Consider the following 21,500-nt stretch of genomic DNA (forward strand, 5'->3'; position numbering starts at 1 on the left):
CCCTCCACCGGCTCTGGATTTACCTCTCTTAACATGGGACAACATACATATAGATCCACACTGTCCATTGGCTAGTCCTCTCCCTGAAAAATGCGAGATGATAGATAGCTGGCTTTAAGCCACATGGTGCCACTCATGCATGTCTGAGGTGCTGCAATAACAAAGGCATTTGTGACCACTGAGGTAACTTAAATATAATTTCACTGGCAGCTTGTTACAGCTGGTGTTAAAATAAAGAGCTCAGTGGCATTAGTGCATGAGAGCATTTGTTGATTAAACTGAAACAGAAAAGTTTTGCAAAGCTTACTGGCAGCACGATTCAATGTACAACTTTAGTATGGTTTTTCCTTTGCTCATTCATTACCCACAGGAAGTAGCTATGGCAGCATTTTCTCACTGTGGTTTACAGGCCGTCTTACCTCTGAAGTGGCTTTCCCTTCTTCCTATTGAGGTTAAAGGTCGAATGAAACCGCCACTCCACTCAGTGACTGGGCTTTTATCCCCTGAAAGAGAGAAAAGACAAGGGGAACAAAATCTATCAGATGCGATTTACTGTCTATTTTTGTGGCTATGATTGCGAAACACAACCCACGTCTTGGTCGCCTCATCCAAGGCCATTAGTCAGTGAAAAACCAAGCTTATGGATCGATTGCGCTTGTTCTCACTGCACTGCAGGAGGATTCAGAGACTTGGCAGCCTGCAGCTGGATGAGAGCAGATAGATTTCACCGTCACAAGAATGCAGAGGATTAGCTTTGGAGGGAGCTTGAGTGAGAGACTTAACTAAGGGCCGACGAAATGACACGCACAGCGAGAAAGACACTTATCGCAAAGCTTTGGAAGCAATCAAGCGCGGTAGTCCCTCCATTAAAAACTCTTTTAATCATTATTCCGAGATTAAGAACGTGACGTTTCTGCTGCTAGGGCCTTCTGCGTTTTACCACAAAGACTTTCAGACTCGCACATACACACACACACACACACACACACGCACAGACAACTTAATAGGCATGGCAACCGCCACAGGCTAACAATTTCACAACATGAGTCAGAGCTGAAACTCAAACCTTGTCAAAACCCTGACTCGTGTATTGACTGTGAATCACCAGCCTCCACCAAGCCTCAACAGTGCTGACCAGCATCAAACATTTCAGCGACTCATTAATTCATCCACATCCATGCTGACTCATAACAGCCTAACCTTATTATAGCCACAGCAATCTGAGTGCTGAATCATAGTCTGGTAATCAAATATAATTCAGGTGCATCACAGCCCCCCCTGAGGTTGGGTTTAAACACGCTGAGTCGGTGGGGAAATATTAGTGCTGTGATTCTGAGTGTGTATTTACTTTAGTGTGTGTGTGTGTAGGCAGCTGATGTTGTGGCTAACTACTAGCAAGCTCCTCCCGCTGGCCTCAGCTGTTCCTTCGTTTTTCTACACACCAACTGTTGTTCGCGCTGCAGCATGTGGCCCTTATCCTGACAAGAACATGTGTGTGTGTGTGTGTGTGTGTGTTTTCACAGCAAATAGACCTCTTGTAACAGGGAAAGTGTGTCAAATAGAGCATCAGAGTGTGCGTGTGTACATACATGTCCATGTGTGCATGTATGTGTGCCCTGCTCAGCCGACAGGTCCCCCTCCCCCCCCCCCCCCCCGTCTCTCTCCGGTGTAATTTGCACACAGCTAACGCGTGATATCATTCAGTCAACACAAGGCCATTGAACAGGTGTGGCAGTGACACATGGATCTGTGCAGCTGCAGGGAACACAGTCGCTCCAGTCACAACAGCACAGAGGCCGGCGGGCAGCTGCTCCCCTGGTGAAAACTTGTGTGCGTACGAAAGCAAGCCTGCGCACAAAAACAAAAACACATACTAAAGACATAACCAACTTTTCCCCAGTAATGGAACAATGGTTCTACAAAGACTGAAAGAACATCAAAATCCTTCAGACTCTTACAGACTCATCAAATGCCAATAACAGACTTTCTCTTCCGCTAGCCTGGTTTATGCTTCATGCGGACATAAACGCAACAAAGTGCAGGTGGTGAAATTGATGTAATTGTGTCAAAACAAATGCATGTTTGTCGTATTTGAGAGTCACGCATGAGGGCATGCACCACCTGAATTCTGAAACAACATGGACGACACTGCGGTTACATAGACGTGCCTCTGTCCAGGATTGGCTGAACGAAGAGGAAACGAAACCACTGGCCAATTCAGGTGTTTTTGTTGTTGGGGGATTTAGATAGCTCACGTTTCCTACAGTGCCATCAAACTAATGGAGATTGTCACTGTCAACAATCAGAGTTGCCCAGAAAGTTGCCCTGTATCACTGCCGTCAGTTAGTTTCAGAAGAGACTTTTCATGTGGCCTGACTCAGTCCACTTCAACAACAGGCCAAGGGGAAAACACAGGCTGCTGTGTAGCGCATTCTCCCCTGGATACAGGTGTGTCCTTGTCCACCCAGACTTCCCCCATTAACCGCGATCCTGCAGGGCAACTCATTTCCTGTCGGGGAAGGAAGTGGGAAGGAGGGCAGGGCGCCGAGCCAGCAGGGGTGATGATGATGTCACAGGAAAAGAAAGATGGGATTGTTGCAGAGGAAGTGGAGCAAGTAGGGCAAATGAGTGAGCAGGCAGCATTCATAGGCACGCACGCACGCGCACACACACACACACACACACAGGCGAGTTAACAATGGATAGCTAACAATGAATGCTGTGTAAGGTGCATGTTTGCATGTCCATGGGTCTGTGTCCCACACCCAATCTGTGACTTCTTCCACTGATCACACTGCAAGATGAAAAGTTCGGTGCGTGTGTGTGTGTGTGTGTGTGTTCCTGCACCCTGCCTCCCCTCCTGTACTTCCTGAGATGAGAAGCTATAGCGTGACAGCATGGACTAGACTAGTTATCTATATATAGACACATAATATGGGTTACACATGGCCACATGTCAGAGTTTTCCACATAGACAATATAAGAGGGCAAATTGACAGACAGGCAACAGACAAAGAGTCTTTGTTGCTCGGGGTGGCACGCACCACATTAACTGGACAGATCAGAGGACATTATGCCTCCTGGGCACTAGTGTCGGGCCCATTCAAATAGAGACGGCATATTCTCCTAATACTGCTTTTCAATTAGGTTATTTAATCATGAGGATTCTAATTTTGCAACAGATTATACTGTAATCCACTGTCTCCCTTTCTCATGTTTTTACTTTTTACAAATTACAGCTATCTTACAGCAATAACTATGTTAATGGACCTTATTCCCAAGGTGGCCATTTTAAACTTATGTTGCACTCGGGGTGGGAAAATCTTAAGAATCCGTAGAGATATAGGTTCACATTTTAAAGGTATATATTTGGCCCACTATAGCTAGGAATCTAGCCTAGGTAGCTAGCTAGTAGCTAACTATTTGAAGTCTTTATTTATGAGTTGAAGTATATGCCAAGTTTCCTACCCTGAGTGTGATGTAAATTCAAAATTGCCACCATGAGAATAAGGTCTATATCTATGTTCTCTGTCTATATCTATATCTATGCCCTACAGATCTGCATTGTGGGCATGTTTGCTTGAATGTGTGTCCACCAAACATTTTGGATGCACTATTCTCCTGCCCCTAGGCTACCTGATGTTGCGAGATTATAAAACCAATTCTAATTTAGGATTACAATCACAGCCGTACACCATACCATAAAGCTGTGATTGTAATCCTAAATTAGAATTAGTTTTATAATCTCGCAACATCAGGTAGCCTAGGGGCATGAGAATAGTGCATCCAAAATGTTTAGTGGACACACATTCAAACAAACATGTCCACAATGCAGATCCGTAGGACACAGATATAGAAACACGTCACAGTGACAAGATAGAGACTAGATCAATGATTGAAGATGCACATTCCACTCAGTCTTGTGTTGCATGACGAGATAGCATCCAGATAAACACGTGACACATTACTTATGCGGTGAAACACGGTGAGGAAAATCAATGTGATAATCTGGCCGTGACCTCTGATTCACAGAACAAATGGATCCACTCCCTCACTCACCGCTGATCTGTATAACAATGGCTGGATCCTGGGAGGGTTATTGATCAGAAACATACAACAGCATCTTAATCTGGTTTTACAACAAGATAAGGCCTTAGCGGTGACCCTGACCATTATTCTAAGACAGAGAGCTATCCCAGGAGCCAGCTGACTGCTGGTTAGCTCCAAAGCCAAACCTCAGTGGGTAGGTGCATTAGTATTGATCAGTGCAAAGAAGCAGCTACTTCCATCCATGCACATTGTGCTGCACGAGCTCCTCAGTTGTTCAATCCAAAATCACTTCAACTGCGTCAATGTTGAATTTCAAAGAGCAGGGCGTAGATCATCCACTAGCTGTGGTTAAACATGTTTGAAGATAAGGAGGTCAATGGGGAAAAATCAACAGTACAAACATAAAACTCGTCTAAATCTCCAACAATTACCAGAAAATGGCCAACTGCAAAGTAGGGCTGGGCAATAATTCAATATTATCATTTATTGTCTTTCAGTGGAATCATATTGTGATAATATGGTGATTTGGGGATATTGTGACACACATAACAAGCAAACTTTATTTAAAAATTGAGGTATGAAACTAATTATTTGAAAATGTCAATATTGTTTGACATCACACCTAACATTACCATTCAGTTCAATGGGATGAACATGAATTTGATTACTTAAATTACTTGATATATTACTTGATATATATCGATATTTTAAAAAACCAAAAAAACCTTACGATTATCGTGATATTGATTTCAACCATATCGCCCAGTCCTACTGTAAAGATGCCTTCAGTCCATCTAATACTTGAACACATACTTCACCTCCAACAAGTCCAATAAAATCACTCGATAACCACACAACCACTTGTATTTGGAATAGGGATGCACCGATACCGATACTGGTATCGGTGCCGATACCAGGCTAAAATGGAATATCGGTATCAGAGATTTTACCTAAGACTAAAATCTGATACCGAAAGCCATGAGTAACATGTAAGAAATAAAAGCAAACTGTCTTGATTTTATGCATTTGTGGCACATAGAAGCCTGTATTTCTCAAACAGTGGGAAAAACAAGGATTTTATCTCAATAATTTTGTCCATTGACCCCAAACTAAGGAAGTAAGCCTGCACTGTTCAGTAAAAGTAATGGATCGGAACGGTACTCAGTATCGGCCGATACTTAAACTTTCATACTCGTAATCGGTATCGGCATTGAAAAAGTGGCATCGGTGCATCCCTAATTTGGAATTCATGGGACTGGCTTTTTTTGGAGCTGCTTCCCTGAATTCACTGTCAGCTGGACAATGTTGGAATCCTCAGCTTAAATCATTCATGACCACTCTTTGCTTTACTCATGTGGGCACTTGTAAACACCTCCTAACAGTGTTCAACCCAAACAACAGTGAGTCCATTCAGAGTACTAAATGCCTATAAACTTGAAAGTGCCTCTTGGCCACATGACTAACACCTGAATATGAAAATAAGTGATTCACTGTGTGTGTATCCAGGCTAAAAGATGACTACCCCATAGGAACTCAGCTGGAGTTCCCCTTCATCTCTGACTAGGGAACAGCTTACCTGCCCCCCTTTTTGGGCCTTAGCCAGTGTTGGGGACATTGCTGAACTGACCCTCAACCATCTTGTACAGGCAACTTCGCCCTTCTCCACTCACTCACAGTGGAGTCTGGTTGTGATTACAAGGAGCTGATCTCCACTCCTCAGTGGGATTCTCCACGGTCCGTGCCGTGAGCTCCCCGCTCTGGAAAAACCACACATGGTGGGAATTACGGAATAACGCTGTGTCAGGAATGTTCCCACGATGGCCAGTGGGATCTGATGGAGGTCCCATTGGCTGGCTGGCTGCCGGCCGGTGGGGTTTATGGGTAATATAACACATACACACACGGAGAGGTACATGATAAAATGCCTCTCGTGTTGTTCCACATTTGGACCTGATGAACTCCTTCTTGTCTTGGGATCAAAATGTTCCGCTTGTGTCAAAGCATTTGAATAAGCGGGCGCTGGCGCACAGCTTGCTCACAGCTGATCAGCTTAAAGACAGAAATCTGACTTCTCTCTCTCACTGTTTCGTTTTCAATAATCTCTCGACGGGGATCGCTCGCAGCAGTGGGGAGGTCAAGCTGGCTGACCACGGATACGCCAGTGACCCCTGGTGCCCCAAAGCCGGCCACGCTGCCAAACTCGGCGGCTGATCTTGATTCGCTCGCCGAGCAGAGTTGCCTGTGTGGCACGTGGGCCGAATAATCAGGAATCACTAGAGAGTGAAGATCAGCGGAGCGGAGAGAGAGATTAGCCAGCTACTCAGCCACTAACTCAACCCAGCGCGGCCCAGAGACTCGGTCAATAGGGGCTTGGGCTGACTCACAGAGCTGCCAGGGTATTAGTCAATGAGATTTGGCGAGGAGGAGCCACACACACACACACAAAAACGCAGAGCTATTTCATGAGATTAAGCCGGCAGGTTCTGAGTGACTGTCAAGGGATTCTCTCACAAAAATGTGTCAGTCTTTTTTCACCGCGGCGGGCATGGCGGTGCCTCGCTCAGATCTCAAACACGCCTCGCTTTCACTCAGATTCTCCCTCTTACAGGTCACTGCTGGCTGAAACTCTAGATGGCTTCAATGTCCTATATGAACCCTGTTTAAACAAAAAAGAGCAGCCTGCCAACATCAGCCTGTACGGTAAATGTGGAGCTCTAGCCCACAGCCAAGTGTTGTGAAAGAGCGCGACTTCCAGACATTGGCAGAGGACACAAGGAAAGCTGAGAATGACCTCAGCATTTCCAAGCCGTCGTTTTTCAGATGACATCAGCTGCACTGGAGAACATTTTACTGGTTCTCATAAACCTCTCTCCTGTCCTTTCCCTCCCTCTCCATCCCCGTCCCACACGTCTTTCCTGTCACTATCTCACTTCTTTTTCCTTCTTCCTCTCGCTCTCTCCCTCTTCACAGGTGTTCCTCCACTTCCCTCGTCTTCTTGGCAGCCGGCTCGCTGGTGGAGCGGAGGTTAGCCGGCGGCCTCGCTAGTGGCGCGGCGCTGTGCGGTGACCCTCCGCGGCTCTTGGCTCGGATCGCAATGGGCAACGTGACAAGCGGAGGCTGCTTTCCAAGCCCTCTTGTTCTCTTCCATGAGGTTTCGCCGCACACTTAAGTACCGCCTGGAAAGCATAGCTACTTTCTAACAGATGTGAGTTGGGGTAAATTTCGTGGTACGAGTGAGTGCGTAGTCAAAGATCAGAGGGGGGAAAAGTAGGCTACACTGCATATTTAATGGCAAAACAAGCCTTTTTGGTCCTAGTTTTTGGTGCAGTGCCGGTTCGTGGCTTGAACTGAAGGGAAAGCAAACACACATTTGAAGCAGTTTGGAACATTTAGAAAATGTGGGGGTGCGCCTGTCTTCGCCTTCAATGTATGAAAGGGTGTAGCTCTATCCCTTTTGGAGCTACAATTCAAGAGCATGACAACTTAAAATCCAGTCCACGCTCAGGTCTGGAATCCATTTTCCATGCTTGGCCAGAAACTTGTTTGTTCCAGTGATTCAGACACACGCTACTGCAATCATAACCGCACACACAAACACGACACCCCAAACACAATGCAAAAGAGACAACAGGGCAGAACACTGTAACCACTGTGACTGCTTGTTCTAACCCCACACTGTCGCTGATACCATCTTCTAACGCCGCGGTGCAAGTGGTATGTTCACGGGATGAAAACAGAATCCTCGGTGGATTTGAGTGGAATGTAACCCGGAGGTCAGTGGGGAGAAAACAACAGTACAAACATAAACTCGTCTAAACAGGGGTCATCTAAACAGAGGAGGGCAAGAGGGAGGCATTTCACAGCGGGGTGAGCGGAAACACTGCAGTACACTCTGTCTCTCCCTCTTTCTCTGTCTGTCTCTCTCTCTCAAACCATCTACTGGAGATGATGATGGACTGTCAAGAGTTACCAGAGTCTACGAAAAGGCAAAAAACACCATCAACAAACACTCACTCACACACACAGTGTTACAGCTCCATGAGAACCAGCTGAACTCTGATCAGAGAGAGAGAGCAGAGAGGAGACAGGAACTGCTGCTGATGTCTATCCCAGCTGGACAGCGGGATTGGACCTTGTTGATGACATCGCAGAGGTCACGCGGGGTCAAACGTCAACGAGGAGAGACGGGGAGAAGAGCGAAGCCTCCAAGCTGAACTGGTGAAACTGGAAACAGTGGCGTATTTGAGGCCATAGCTTTACCCCCTATAAATACATACAGAGAGGCGCGGCTATGCGGGAAAAACACATACTTCTCCCCTGCTTGTAGATTTCAGACATACCCACATAATTAAATCATCTGCGAACCAAATCTAAAAATCTATTTGCTATTTTTGTCAGCCTTTCATGATGTTAGCCATGCTGACTTCTGCATATTTGTCTGTCTCCATTGTAAACAGGCTGTAAAGTGGTACAAATTAATAACTTTTTAATGCTTGCAGCCATAAAAAGACTGAAACTATCATCCACTTGGCCTGTATTTCTCTCAACGACATAAATTGCTTTTACTGAATAGCAATCCAATGTCAATCCCTTGCAGCAGCCATTTTGTGCCCTCCTAGTAAGCATTCAGTTTAATTCAATTAAGGGATGCAAAATGGTGCACATGAAAGCAACCCAGAGGTCAGGAAATAAATCCACTTCCTATTTCCACTTCTCTGTACAGCTCATACATCACTCCGAGTCAATAACGCATATTTTCCATACTGCAGTCATGGCAGCCAGACAGCAGATGTATATTTCCTCTGAGTTAGCACTTTGTGTGCTCTTACTGGCCCTCCGAAGCACTCCTACGCGCCTTAAGCATTTTGTGTTCTCTCCACGTCAAAGAGCCATTATCCACGGCCCTGCGCTGAGGCTGTCCATCTCCCCAGACAGGCCGTCCCATCCATCAGCTCGTCCCGTGATTGTCATGGTGGGGCTTTAACGGGACTTTGCAGTGAAGTACATAGGAAGGCGGAGTAGAGAGAGAGACACAACACCGTAAATCAACTCCTCCTCTCCACCCGCCGCACTCTCCTCGCCGCTATCTGATGTGGCTGCTGGAATTCCAGCCGAGAATTCCCACTGGGATGAGATTCCCATTTCCAACTTTGGATGCTAAGATCAGTTTCAGGGTGATTACTCACGTGTGTGTCTGTGTATGTGTGTGTGGGATGAGGATAGGTGTGCAAAAAAAACGCACATTAAATTCAATAACCGGAGTTGAGCAGCAAGTCAAATTTCAGTGAGAACACAATAGCTCAGTAAACCTCTACAGAGCTTCAAAGCGCCTCAAGGTTTTGTGGCGGGCGTAAGAGCTGAATGCATGATTAACTGTGTCTCTAAGAGACAGAGAGAAAAAAAAAGCATCAAGGCAGTATGTTTCACAAAAGCCCCAAATTTTCCAGGGCCCCCATTTCCTGTCACATGGTCTACTATGTCAACACAGATTGACCCACTACAACAGTGAATGGAGCAGACCATCTGTAATACAGTAAGGGGCGGTGAGGGGTGGGTGGGAGGGAGGGAGGGAGGAGGGGGGTAAGGGGGGGGGGTGACTGTACACCAACAGTGAGAATCAGCCACCTGCCATTGTCAAAGTCACATTGATTAATAGCTGCCTAAGCTGCTTAGACAAACTGTACAGTGAGAGAGGGAGCAACAAAGGGAGAATTAATGGGGGAGTCAAAAAAGAATGAACAATACAACAGACAGAACGAGCATTATGGCAGATAAGATACAATATATGAAAATAGGTCATGGAAGGAGTGGTGTGAAGATAAAGAGACAAAGTAATGTGTTGCTACTAACAGACTGATGAAGTTAGAGTGGCAAATGAGGCGGAGAATGTGTGGAACTTGGCAATAGAAATTACATTGTTAAAGGAAAAATCCACTCAAAACCACTTCAACACCGTTTACAAAACAGCTAATGGTGATGTATTTTTGTGCCTGTTTTGTTGATTGGTGGTGTATTTTTTTTTATTTTGCAGATAACTGGCCAAACTTAGACGACCTGACATCACATACAGATATTTGCAACTGCGCAACTACATCAGGTTTAGGTGTCAGTCCCTCAGAATCAAACAGCAAGGGCTTCTTTCTAGACTCACCATTTTGCACCAGCATTCAACAATCATACAGGGAGAAATCCCTTGGAGAAGAGGCAGAGAGACCAATTTCTCCACTGACAGCCACCTCAATAGACCAGAATGCAATGCAGCCACAAGATATGTTGTGTTTTGAGTAAAGGGCGTGACCCTCACTTTTTCTCAACTGGAAAAATTCTCATCGGCTATCACTAATGCTCTCTCCATCTACATGTACAACCTACAGCTGGATGCAACAAGTTCACACCCCTTCTCTGGGGGTTGTCAAAAGGCATTCTGGGAAATATAGGAAATCATTAGCTGAAGTAGAAGTAGACGAGGCAGGTTGAGGGAAGGCGGGTACATCAAAAAAGTATATTATAACACTTCATCACAAAATAACACCTGGTCATCATGAATTGATGATATCCAACAGTGTAGGAGTATCCAAGGGTGGATGTTTCCTTTAAGAGTGTAATTCCCACCGGGACTGACCCGTACTAAAAATGCATGTACTCATGATACTGTGGAGTGCTCCGGGAGAAAGCGCTCACCCGATGGCACAGATTTGAGAACGAACATGGCAAAGAGATCCAATTGTAGGTCGATGCTTTACGTTTGTATCTTTGTTCATCTCTGGCTAGCGGTGTGTGTGTGTGCGCAGCGCTCGTTACATCGCTTGAGTGCACCTGCTCCACGAGGACCCAGATGTATCGCCCTCAAAGGAGAGGAGGGTGCCCTCCTTCTGCCTGCTCCAATCAACGGTGCAGCCAGACAGAAGAGGCTGCCTCCTCCGCACGCCTGGGACAGGCTGACGACATGACACACCTTCACGTCACTACACCTTCCACGTTTATGTGTGCGTTGCTGAACGAAGTAGATTAACCCAGGCATAAGAGAGTAAAAGTGAGAGTGTGTGCACTAAACATGACATTTTTTCCCCAAGCTGTGTAGCCCTATATACCCTTTCTCCTGTCAAAGAACGGAAATCAATCACCACACCATGAATGACTGCTTCTGGATCTTAAACAATTGATTTTCCTGCTACAGAGGGGATTGATATAAGTTTGTAAGTATGTATGGAAAGGCCAACAGGGAGGGCAAGCCGCTCTCTAGGCCAACAGAGAGGTTTTGCAGGCGGGCCGGCGAGCCATTTGTCTTTGTTTCCAAATGGCAGGGGCAGCTGCCGCCAAAGGTCAGCAAAATGTTACCAGAACAAGGCCCTATAGAAGCGGGGACCACGTGTCTGTGACGGGGGGGGGGGGGGGGGGTATAAGACACACCCAGGTGGAGTGACATACACACTTTCTCTCTCTTTCCTCACACACAACACACCCACGGTGTGGCATCTTGCCTGGCATCGAGAAGTTGGCTCAAGTCGGGCCGCCCTGCCGCCGCACCCCTCTGCCCTTTCCTGTTTCCCTCCAGCCCCCGTCCCGAGCCAAGGCACCTCCTATCACTAGGGCAGCCGTATCCGGTTACGCTCTCCCCTCCGGCTCCCCATCACGGTGCGTTGAAGACTGTTTGAAGTGCCATCTTCCCCCTGCCCTCCACCCACCCACCCACCCCCCTGGCTGTAACAGAACCTGGGTAAACTTACACCGCCGCCCGCCCCCTCTCCCATCTCTGGATCTTTTGTGCGGGGAGGTCTTATGCCCAGGGACATGGGTGGATGGATGGGTGGGAGTGAGTGACTGGCCTGACTGACAGGCGGACCAACACACAGACACACTAACACACACATTACACACGAAAGAACAGCCTCCAACATCTCTCTCCTGCACCGCACGTACTGTACATCTCTCTCGGGATCGCTCCTCAAGCCCAAAATCTCTTTGACAACTGTTTTTCTCATCTAATCAGCTGTATCCCGCGCAAATAAAGCATACAAGAAAAGGATGAAAGGGACCAGAGGGATGGGACGGGGAAGAAGGGAGAAGAGGGTTTCCCCCCCCCACTCTCTTGGCAAAACAAGACAGAGTGGATGAATGGGAAAACCATGTATCTGGTTATGTATTTTTGTTATATGCTGCAATTTCCTCCCAAAACATACTCTCTCTCTCCCTTGGTTCCCTTTCAACAGCCTCGGGAAACAAAGGCAACACTGAAATCCCTTACATGTGCTCTGAAGCAGGGGCAGTGAGATGACACGCTCGCTTCTGGCATGTGTTTTACCTCCGTTAGTGGAAACTTAACCCATGACTGAGCTTTTTATAACTGAGCTGTATACCATGCTGCCTGAATGCACAGTGAGTGAATGGTTGTGTGTATATTTGAGGATGATATCGTATGTCTTGTCTTGTACATTGCTCTGTTTATTGTCGCTGCATCACGTGTGTCAGTATATCCAGAGTTACTTATTAAGTTGTTGATGCGTCTGCGCCAACGCCATCGAGACAAATTCTTGCTCATGTATTGTTCCTGGAGAATAAACTGATATTAATTTCCTCAGGCGGCTGTACTCACTGAGCATAACTTATGATGAGGCTGTAACCGCGATGATAATAATCCTGTTTACACTGCTTCAAATTGTGGCTTTTCTTGGAATCTCGCCACAGGCCAAAAATAGGCTCATTCAAAAAAGTTGCCCAACACTTCAAACACAAAGCTTAATTGATAATTAAGTTCTTAAGAGACGCATTCTTCAGGGAACGCAGCGGCAGAGGAAACTGAGCTACAGCAACAATGTCCAAGGGAACAAAAACAATCTATCATTGGGTTTTCCAGATGTTCTCTGGACATCACTCGCGATCCGTCCTCCTTCCTGTTCTGTGTTTCTGGCGAGACAATAAATGAAATCTGACTCGCAAAAAAACAACAACAACATAACAAGCTCAAGGCATCTGTGTGAAGGGGATCGACCAGAAGGCTAGTCGTTATTTTCAACCCATTAACTGCACTGTAAGCGAATGAGTCGCATTGTTGCCGTCTCCATGCCTATAATAGTGTGCTCCCAGTGCTTTGTGGATGCAAATCAAGTCTGCCTCAAGGATACAGACGGTCTATTATAATGTCAATGTGGCGCATGCAGGCCTGGCCAAGTGGCCTCTTGGTGTCTTTAAGCAGCTTTTTGTGCACATTTTATGTTTTCACTGTCTAAAAAAGTAGCAGTTTTCAGGTTTAATCCCAGGATTTGAACACTTCTTTCACCCTCACCCACTGCAGATGAACACCATTAAAAAACCAGCATCGGCAGTGCAAATAACACACACACAGGGTGTGTTTACAGAGTGAAAACCTGGGCCCATATGGTAGCCAGACAGTGGCATGGTGTGTTGCCCCTCTGCAAATGACCTTTGAACCCCACGGTCAATGAAGGGTCATTATCCTATTCCTTACAGTGTGAATGTAGTGTGTCTGAAGCTGAGGGGGGGAAAAGGGGAACCTCACCTTAGTATTGGGCTAGTTCCAGTAACTTACAGTCGTATGGTTGTTTGGGAACCTCGTGTGTTTTTGCCAGTAAAGCCGCAGCACAGTGTAAATAGATTATAGAGCCTTAACTTTTCCGCCAGGCTCCGCCAAGGCGTCAAAAACGTAAACCTCTTAGCGTCTGAACCACATAATACTACAAACGTGGCTTTGTCTTGCGTGTTGTTACTTAAGGGGACACCGGTATTAAAGTGGGGATAGCCACTGGTCAAATTGGTCACATTTATCCAATCTGCGCCGGCGTCATCCAACAATGGGAACTGAAACACGGTTAATGAGCTACAATGTAGCAGGTAGGGAGCAGTAAGATTAACCAAAGTCATAATAACCCACATTGACAGATATCAAATAGGTTAATAAAGAGGTATAAACTGTGCAATTTCATAAATCCACCGGCGTGATATAAACATCCAGTGTGACAAAACCATCGGCCATTACCAGCAGCTGATAGCCTCCTCTCGCTAAACAGGGTGGAGACTAAAACATCTCCCGTTCTGTTCAATTAGATGCAGAAGGAAAAACGGAGGTTGAAAAAGAAAATACAGCAGCTGTGCACGACCGAGTCGGAGGGCTTCATTTAGGCAAAGTAACTAAAAATGAAAAACAACACAAAAGGGTCATATTCAATTGTCACTCTCCAGAAATCTGCGGCTCTTTTCCCAGTCGGCCCAAACGCTGCACACCCTGTTTCTCCCCAAGAAAGGGATTGTTCAATGGCCGCATAGGGGGGGGATAGACAAAACCCCATCCAAACAGCCTGCCAAGCCCGTCACACTATTTCAAACAGCCAGCAGCAGCATTAGTAGTGTTTACATTTGAATGTCTTGTTTTGTAAATGCACACTGGTCCTTGTCTTTTTTAAAGTCTTATCCTAGTCAACATATCCCCCTCCCTTTCTCCGTTTCCCTTTCTTCCAACGAGGAGGACACACAACCCAGGATGGGCTGCCTCTGTATGGCACAATAACTTGACAGTTATTCATGATTTACCTTTTCAAATTCTGAATGTAATCATTTTAAGGGAATAAGGCGTGAAGGTGTTAAAACCTCGGTCAATAGTAAGGAAAAATCCACTTACAGTGAATTGGGATTCACAACGAGGGTCCTCTCCTGTGTTTTCCAATGGGAGCGAGTATCAGCCCTCAAGGAAAAAGAAATAAAAACCTAATGATAGGTGGAATTATTTATATTTTAAAAAATCTACAAAAACCTGTCCGTTGTCCTCATGTTTTCACACGTCGCCTCGTCTACACACAGTCCCATTCCCTTTCCCATTCTTCTCTCCCGGAGCTGCTGAGAGGAGACACGCTGCGCGTCTCCGTCGTTTCCTGTCCAGCCCAGAACCCACGCTGCCTTCAGGTACTGTCGGAAATATCACAATTACGAGTTGACCGCACATTAGCGACCCAACAAAGCGGTAGATATGACCGGGAAAGTGGTAATTTTCTGATACTTGAGCTGCCGAGATGACATGTTTTAGCTCAATTGTTGGCTAATCAACTAATTAAAACATCAATTACATGCCCAATATCTATTTTCTCCTCTTTATTCTGCAGCTGCTTCGCAAAGTAGCTCTGTAGTGTTTGGTTTATAACAGAAAACAACAGCTACTGAAAACCTACTTTTGTCATTGCGTCCATTTTGTTATCATTTCCTTCCAAAAGCATGTGAATGCGCGATAAATCATCTTTACTGCTTATGAACTCGAAACTAGGATTTTACGAGGAGCCCTGAAGGCAGCATCAGCCTCCGCTAGTCAACGTCCCAGTGAATGAGTAAGCAACCACACTATAGCACTGCATCGCCTCATGCTGATCATGACCCAATGCCACCACCACCAGACAAAAGGGACATGTTCCAGATTAGGAGATTACTGCACGTTATCCATATGGATATACAGCATTACTACCCAGGCAATCCTCCTCATCCATTTTCTGAGTTAGAATTAAAGACTACATTTTGGTAATCCCTACTTCATAATCCCGTGAATGTGTCACCATGTGTTGTCACACAAAGTAAAAAAAAAAAAAAAAAAAAAATCTGCTCTTGTATGGCCATAGGTTATCATAAAATCCTTCTAATCCCGTGCTGTAGCCAGTTTATATCTGTATTAAACAGAAAATGGCACTGAAGCAACAGCAAGTGTTAAGTAAAATGTCCACAATAGAATGCTGCTAATGATAACACAATGTTGCAGTTGAGACCAGTTTGTGTTGAATTGCTATTTTCACCGTTGGCTACAGTTGGACAGATGATAGCAACAGGCTGATCATTACAAGATGCTGTTCTGCCATCTAGCGGGCATACAAAGATATTGCAGTCTAATCTCATTGTGCAGATAAAGAGCTATGGTTTCACTTCTTGGCACTGTTGAAGATTCAAGACTTTTGACTTGCTACCAGCCTACAGTCTCCCCAAACCAAGCCTTGACCATTTTTAACTCTTATTGATCTGGGGAAGGTTTGCTCAGCACACGTTTTTTTTCCTCAGCATTACATACATTCATACCAGGGAGTGTGGGAACTGTTCAATACTCATTTACTCTTTCCTTACTAGTACACTGTATGTATCACAGTATAATAATGAGTTGTTTATCACATACTGTTCATTTACTCTTTATTTATGTCACATATGAGTGAGTTTTTCTTTATTTTGGGATGCAAGTGGAAGAGGTACAAAATAATAAAGGCATGACTTTTGCATAGTAGTTAACATAGACTGCATTATCCTCATTACATTAACAACAAAGGTCCTTCAAGATGTCATAAGATGAATTGTGAATAAGAAAGATAAGAAAATGAAAGAAAAGAAAGAAAAAAGGAAGAGTAACTTCAACATACACTCTTGTATTCATTCACATTCACTTTTTGTATTCTCATAATTTGACACAATGTACTGTCCTCATACTGTGTGTATGCATGTAATATTAAACTCTGTAGGTTTTTACACTATTTCCACCATGACCAATTCCTGTACATTCATCAAAACAATCTTTGATTCTGATAAAGGCATTAAGAGGGAGTTACAGGAAACCATGAGCTTTGTAACCCTGTAATAAAGACAAAGACATAGTAACAAGTATAGATGTTCCAATGACAACTCTGTTTCAGATGAGTCTACTCTGCTTCTGTTTGTGTGTGGTTGCCATGTGGTAACCTCTCCCTCGTTCTCTCTGTCACACACACATACGCACACACATACACACACCTGCTGCACCAACTGTGCAGCAGGTTCCAAAATACTGCATTTCCTAGCCTCCCACACCCCAACAGTTGTACTTACATCATAAGCATAGATTTACATTGACGCTGTGGTGGCATCCTGTACTTTCGACATTAATAAACTCAGATCCAAATAGACTAAGTGTCCAACTTTGCTCAAGTACAATTAATAGTAGAGAACTTTATTTTGGAGGAATTGTGTGTTTAGTGGCGAAAGACCCAAATTTTACACACAACTAAGAGGAGTCGTACGAAAAGTTTTTGGCCAATCTGCATGGCCTTAAAGCATCGCCCCAAGACTATACTGATCCAAAGGTGAGCCATGGCGCCACAATTCATCTATAAGTAATAACGACCTTTGTGCTAACTAGCCTACTGTATATAGACCTGCATAAATTACACCTAAGTTATCAAAGGTCACACACTTCTGGGAGACAGCGGAAACCTCAGAAGAGGAGGCGGGTGCTGCCACAGGATGTTTTCCCTCATGAGGCAGGGCGCGATGTGGGAGTTGCTCAGTCAGAGGCAGAACGAGGAGAAGAAGTGAAGGCATGGGTGAATGAAACCAGAGCAGATGGCATTAGAGCAGGTCTGTAGAATTGTTGCAGTGGCATGTAGTTTTAGGTGATGAGGATAAGCCTGTGTTTGGTTTCCTTAGCTTAAAAATCTGGAGGCATCATCGTACGGGTCGTCTCAACGCGAGAGGTCAAGATGAGCGTCGGCTGGATTTCCCTGCTCCTCCTGGGCTGCGGCTTTGCTCGCACCGAGCCTCTGAGCACCTGCAGCTGCCCCGGTAAGTCCTGGATTTTCTTGCAACACATAAATCCCGTGTCGTAGCACTTCTACAACACTTTTGTTGGCTGTAGAATGAAAAGTGAAGTGAAAATCATCAAGACATCAAGGACAATTTACTGCGCATACACGTTTAGAGACTGAAGCGTGCTCTGTGAAGACTGTGGTTAACCCTCCTTACCAGGAGTGCAGCAAAGGCACAGTTCAAATTTGCAGTTTAACAATTGCTGTTAAGGTGAATGCCACCCATTTTGCCCCAGGACAGTTCAGTCAATATACCACTCTTTCCTAAAGCTACAAATCAGACCGAACCCTTGACTTTGTGATGTGACTGGGCTTTAAAATCAGAAGCTGCTCCATTGACAATGAACGGGGCGCTGACTTTGTGGAGCCATAAGATGCTAAATTGAGTTATCCCACCAGAATAAAGTTCATATTACTGCTAACAGGCATGAACCTGAATTTAAACCTCATTTAGGTGCAAGAACTCAAAAAATCTTATGGGTCAACAAAGTCACTGTCCCATTCACTGTCTATGGAGCAGTGCCAGTAACATCACAAATTCAAAGGTTAGTTCTCCAGTTTCTAGTCCTGGGGCAAAGGAATGCCATGCAGTATGTGATTTTTTAAAATGGGTGGCATTCCACTTTAACATGGCACACGATGCAGAAAGTGATTCAGTTTGATACCAATCCATGTAACAAACACCAGCTCATTACATAAACCATAGCCTGTGGTGTGCAGGGGAGGTGATACTGACTCAAGTATGCCACTTACATGTCAAATTTCTGCGTTTCATGTGAAATCTGAGGCTAGCTAAAACAGCGAAAACGTGCCTAGACGTGGTATTGTGGAACAGTTTCCGTGTGTGGGTGGAGTTACTGTGAAATGACGAGTCTCAAAGTCTAAATTTCAGTTAGGGAAATTAAATGCAAATAAGAGATTGTGTCAGTCTTGGCAGGACTCGCTGTAAGAAGCCATTTCCTTTGCAAAGGTGGTTGGTGCTGGTTACAGATAAAGACACCAGCATCCTGATTTGATGGTGGTTTGCTTCATCAACAAAAAAAATTGGATTCAAAAACGCTGAGATATAGAAAAACAGTAACCTCTCTACTTAGGAGGCAGCACAGCAGCACTGATAATGTTTCTGTATTTCAAAGTTTTAATTAAGGCACATTGGTAGTTTGCAAAGGTAGAAATAATTAATTAGATTTAGACAGGGTACTGTAATTGAGTAGCTTTTTTGTGTCAGTAATTTAACTTTTACTTTTACTTAATTAAGTACGTTTTTACTGAAGCATTGTACTTAACTACATTTTAAGGGTTAGGGTTAGAAACTGGACCATCGTAACTTGACAAATTGTGGAGCCATTCACTGAGAGAAGAGTAAAACTTTGTGCATTTTATTTTGTAATTTCCAAATTTTCAAATTAAAAGAATCTAGTTTGAATTCTGTCCTCTCATCCTTTAAGAATTGCATGGAAAAGATCAAATGCAACACTGTTCTTTTTTCTTAAAAGTAACTCAGTAACTTTTTTAATTAGCTACTTTTTACTTTTACTAGTAGATTTTTACACCAGTACTTTTACTTCTACTTAAGTAAAATATCAGCAAAGTAACAGTATTCTACTGGAGTAGAGCATTCTAGTGCTCCTTCCACCCCTGCCAGTTTGTTTTGTAAGCCTTAACAATCCATCGTACCTAATCAGAGATCTTAGACTGTGTGAGAGACAATGATTGTGTCCTGAAAGGCTTTTCTAGTTTTTCTTGGAGAAATTCAGAAAGCAAGATCTATAACCAGACATCAGAATATACTCAAAATGACAGCCTGTGTCATTATTACATTTTTCTCTCCAGACCAGCTGAATATCTTCTACGTCCCAGTCAGTGGCAGCGTCAGCGTGTTTGTGCCGTGCCCAAACCCGAAGGAAGCTGTCGACGTGACCTATAAACTTCTCCTGGGCCAAGAACTGGTCGCCAGCCACGACGTCCAAAACAACACGACCAAGTCTGTAGAAAAGACTGTCAAGGAGGGCGTGGAGCTGCACAGGGACACCGAGGACAAATCGGTGAAGTTCGTCCTCACCGGAGTGACCGCCAGCAGCTTCGGGAACTACAGCTGCGAGGCCACCGTCACCTTCCCTGTGCCCCTCCGCAAAGAACTCAGCACATCGTTTATCCTGGTGCTTTTGGAAGGTAAATTTTCCTGAGAGATGCTGAGGTTTAAATGCACAGACAAGGACACACCTATGCTCAAGTAGTTCAGGGCTCCCTCGCTCGTACTGTACATCTGCCTGAATATTTGTTTTCCCAGGACAACGGTGCAAGTGCAATGCAGAGTGCAATGAAACCACATGTCACCACCCTCTCTGGATTTGGATTGTGGCGTTTGCAGCCCTCAGCGTCTACGGAGTGATTGTCACCGTCATTGCCTGTGTCAACTGGGTAAGACAGATAGACAGTGTGTGAGCATTGCCTTCTTCACATGGAGTCTTTTTTGAGTTGGACACATAGAGAATACATGTGTGGGACTTGGAAGTAGTCCCAAGTAGTAGTAGTACTAGTAGGAAAAACACACCAACTGGATACACACATTGCCCCTGCTAGATTTCCATCCAAACCACATATTTTTTTGTATTGTCTATGAACCAAAGCTAATATTAACCATGTCAACAGTATTTAAACGCATAAGAATTAGCACCTTTGTTTTCAGAATGGTAGCAATTTCTGCTGTAAACATGCATACGTTGCACTTTTCTAAACTTATACCCACTCCGACACACTGCCATTGCTCCCCATGTGTCTTACAGCTCAAGCTGAGGAAGGCAGAGTCCCAGAGTGACTACATGAACACCAAACCCAGAGCACCCAAGGGCCACAGGAAGAAGAGAGGGGTCAATAACCCTGTACCACGACACTTCTGACTCCCATTCCTCATCTATTTGGAGCTCCGGCACACCGTTTCCCCCCTCAAGGGCCATTTGGACTTGCCCTCCCAGATTCAAAGAATGGGTATAAAAAAAGAAGGGGAATCCCTCTGAAGAGCTGACTCTGAACCGTCGTCGGAGCATCGGTTTGTGTATCAAAGGAGGGTTTGAGGGTTTCGTTCCCGGTTCAGCACAAGTAGCACAGTTCCTCTTACAGGAATGGTTGTAAATAATAAAAAAAAGTCTTTGTTTACTTAACATCTTCTCTCTCGCTCTCTTCCTGTCTCACTCTCCCACTCACACACTCACACACTCGCACAGAGAGAGCTGTAGATGGAACCCCTAGCTTTGTGGTCTCAGCAGAAACAGACGGTGGTGCCTGATTCGGGGACTTAACCACATTCACAGCTGTGATTCATTCACCCTGTGAGTAATTCTGACATAATATGGGTCAAAGTGACCAGCCCGCTTCAAAATGCAAAAATGCAATCATGCTACTTTACGTTTCCACACAGAATAGTGTCATTTTATCCGAATTTCATTCTCAACCTCACTTCAGCGACTTATCACAGCACTGACGACGTCACATCTCCTACTTTTCCAGTTTGCCCACATACTTCTGAGAAAAAAGCGACTTCAGTGCCACTTCTCAGAAGGTTATCACTGAGGCTGAGACGCAGATAGACAGTCAGACGACGCCTCAAACAATAACAATCTGCACCGTTTCCTGTCTTGCTCCTTGAACTTCTTTTGTCCCCGTGCTTTTTGCAGATGTGATCTGGCTGCCTCTGCGGGGCTCCACCTTTACCTTGCTCACCTTGCAGTTTCTATGCGGATATTGCAAACACACAGACAGAGGCTGGTTTTATTGGCTCAGTAGCATGGTCTGACTCATCAACTATCGAAAGCATAAGCAAGATTCACATTTTCTGTTTGTAGGTCAGGTATTATCAAA

At 44.9% G+C, this 21,500-nt stretch overlaps 2 protein-coding genes across 2 annotated transcripts in view; one reads left to right on the plus strand and one right to left on the minus strand.

Moving 5' to 3' along the window:
* Nucleotides 1-14,873, minus strand: part of raph1b (Ras association (RalGDS/AF-6) and pleckstrin homology domains 1b) — a 47,525-nt gene extending 32,652 nt beyond the window's left edge. Inside the window, exons 1-2 of the mRNA XM_078290974.1 lie at nt 14,684-14,873; nt 420-503 (exon numbers count right to left, since the gene is read on the minus strand). The gene's annotated coding sequence lies outside the window, so the exon portion shown is untranslated. The remainder of the gene's footprint in view (nt 1-419; nt 504-14,683) is intronic.
* Nucleotides 14,874-17,359: 2,486 nt separating this feature from the next.
* On the plus strand, nt 17,360-20,803 carry LOC139930588 (T-cell-specific surface glycoprotein CD28). The gene is made up of 4 exons (XM_078291133.1): nt 17,360-17,619; nt 19,476-19,814; nt 19,933-20,063; nt 20,429-20,803. Exons 1-4 carry the CDS (start codon nt 17,538-17,540, stop codon nt 20,540-20,542), a joined length of 666 nt encoding a protein of 221 aa, XP_078147259.1. The 5' UTR covers nt 17,360-17,537; the 3' UTR covers nt 20,543-20,803.
* Nucleotides 20,804-21,500: the final 697 nt, after the last annotated feature.

The sequence above is a fragment of the Centroberyx gerrardi genome, chromosome 21 (assembly GCF_048128805.1).
Source record: "Centroberyx gerrardi isolate f3 chromosome 21, fCenGer3.hap1.cur.20231027, whole genome shotgun sequence".
In the NCBI taxonomy this organism is placed as follows: domain Eukaryota; kingdom Metazoa; phylum Chordata; class Actinopteri; order Beryciformes; family Berycidae; genus Centroberyx; species Centroberyx gerrardi.

What these genes read in the sequence shown, in the direction of transcription:
- LOC139930588 (XM_078291133.1), top strand. Translation starts at nt 17,538, where the DNA reads ATGAGCGTCGGCTGGATTTCCCTGCTCCTCCTGGGCTGCGGCTTTGCT. An exon ending in GAGCACCTGCAGCTGCCCCG is followed by an intron (nt 17,620 to 19,475) that starts GTAAGTCCTGGA and finishes TTTTCTCTCCAG; the next exon opens with ACCAGCTGAATATCTTCTAC. An exon ending in TATCCTGGTGCTTTTGGAAG is followed by an intron (nt 19,815 to 19,932) that starts GTAAATTTTCCT and finishes TTGTTTTCCCAG; the next exon opens with GACAACGGTGCAAGTGCAAT.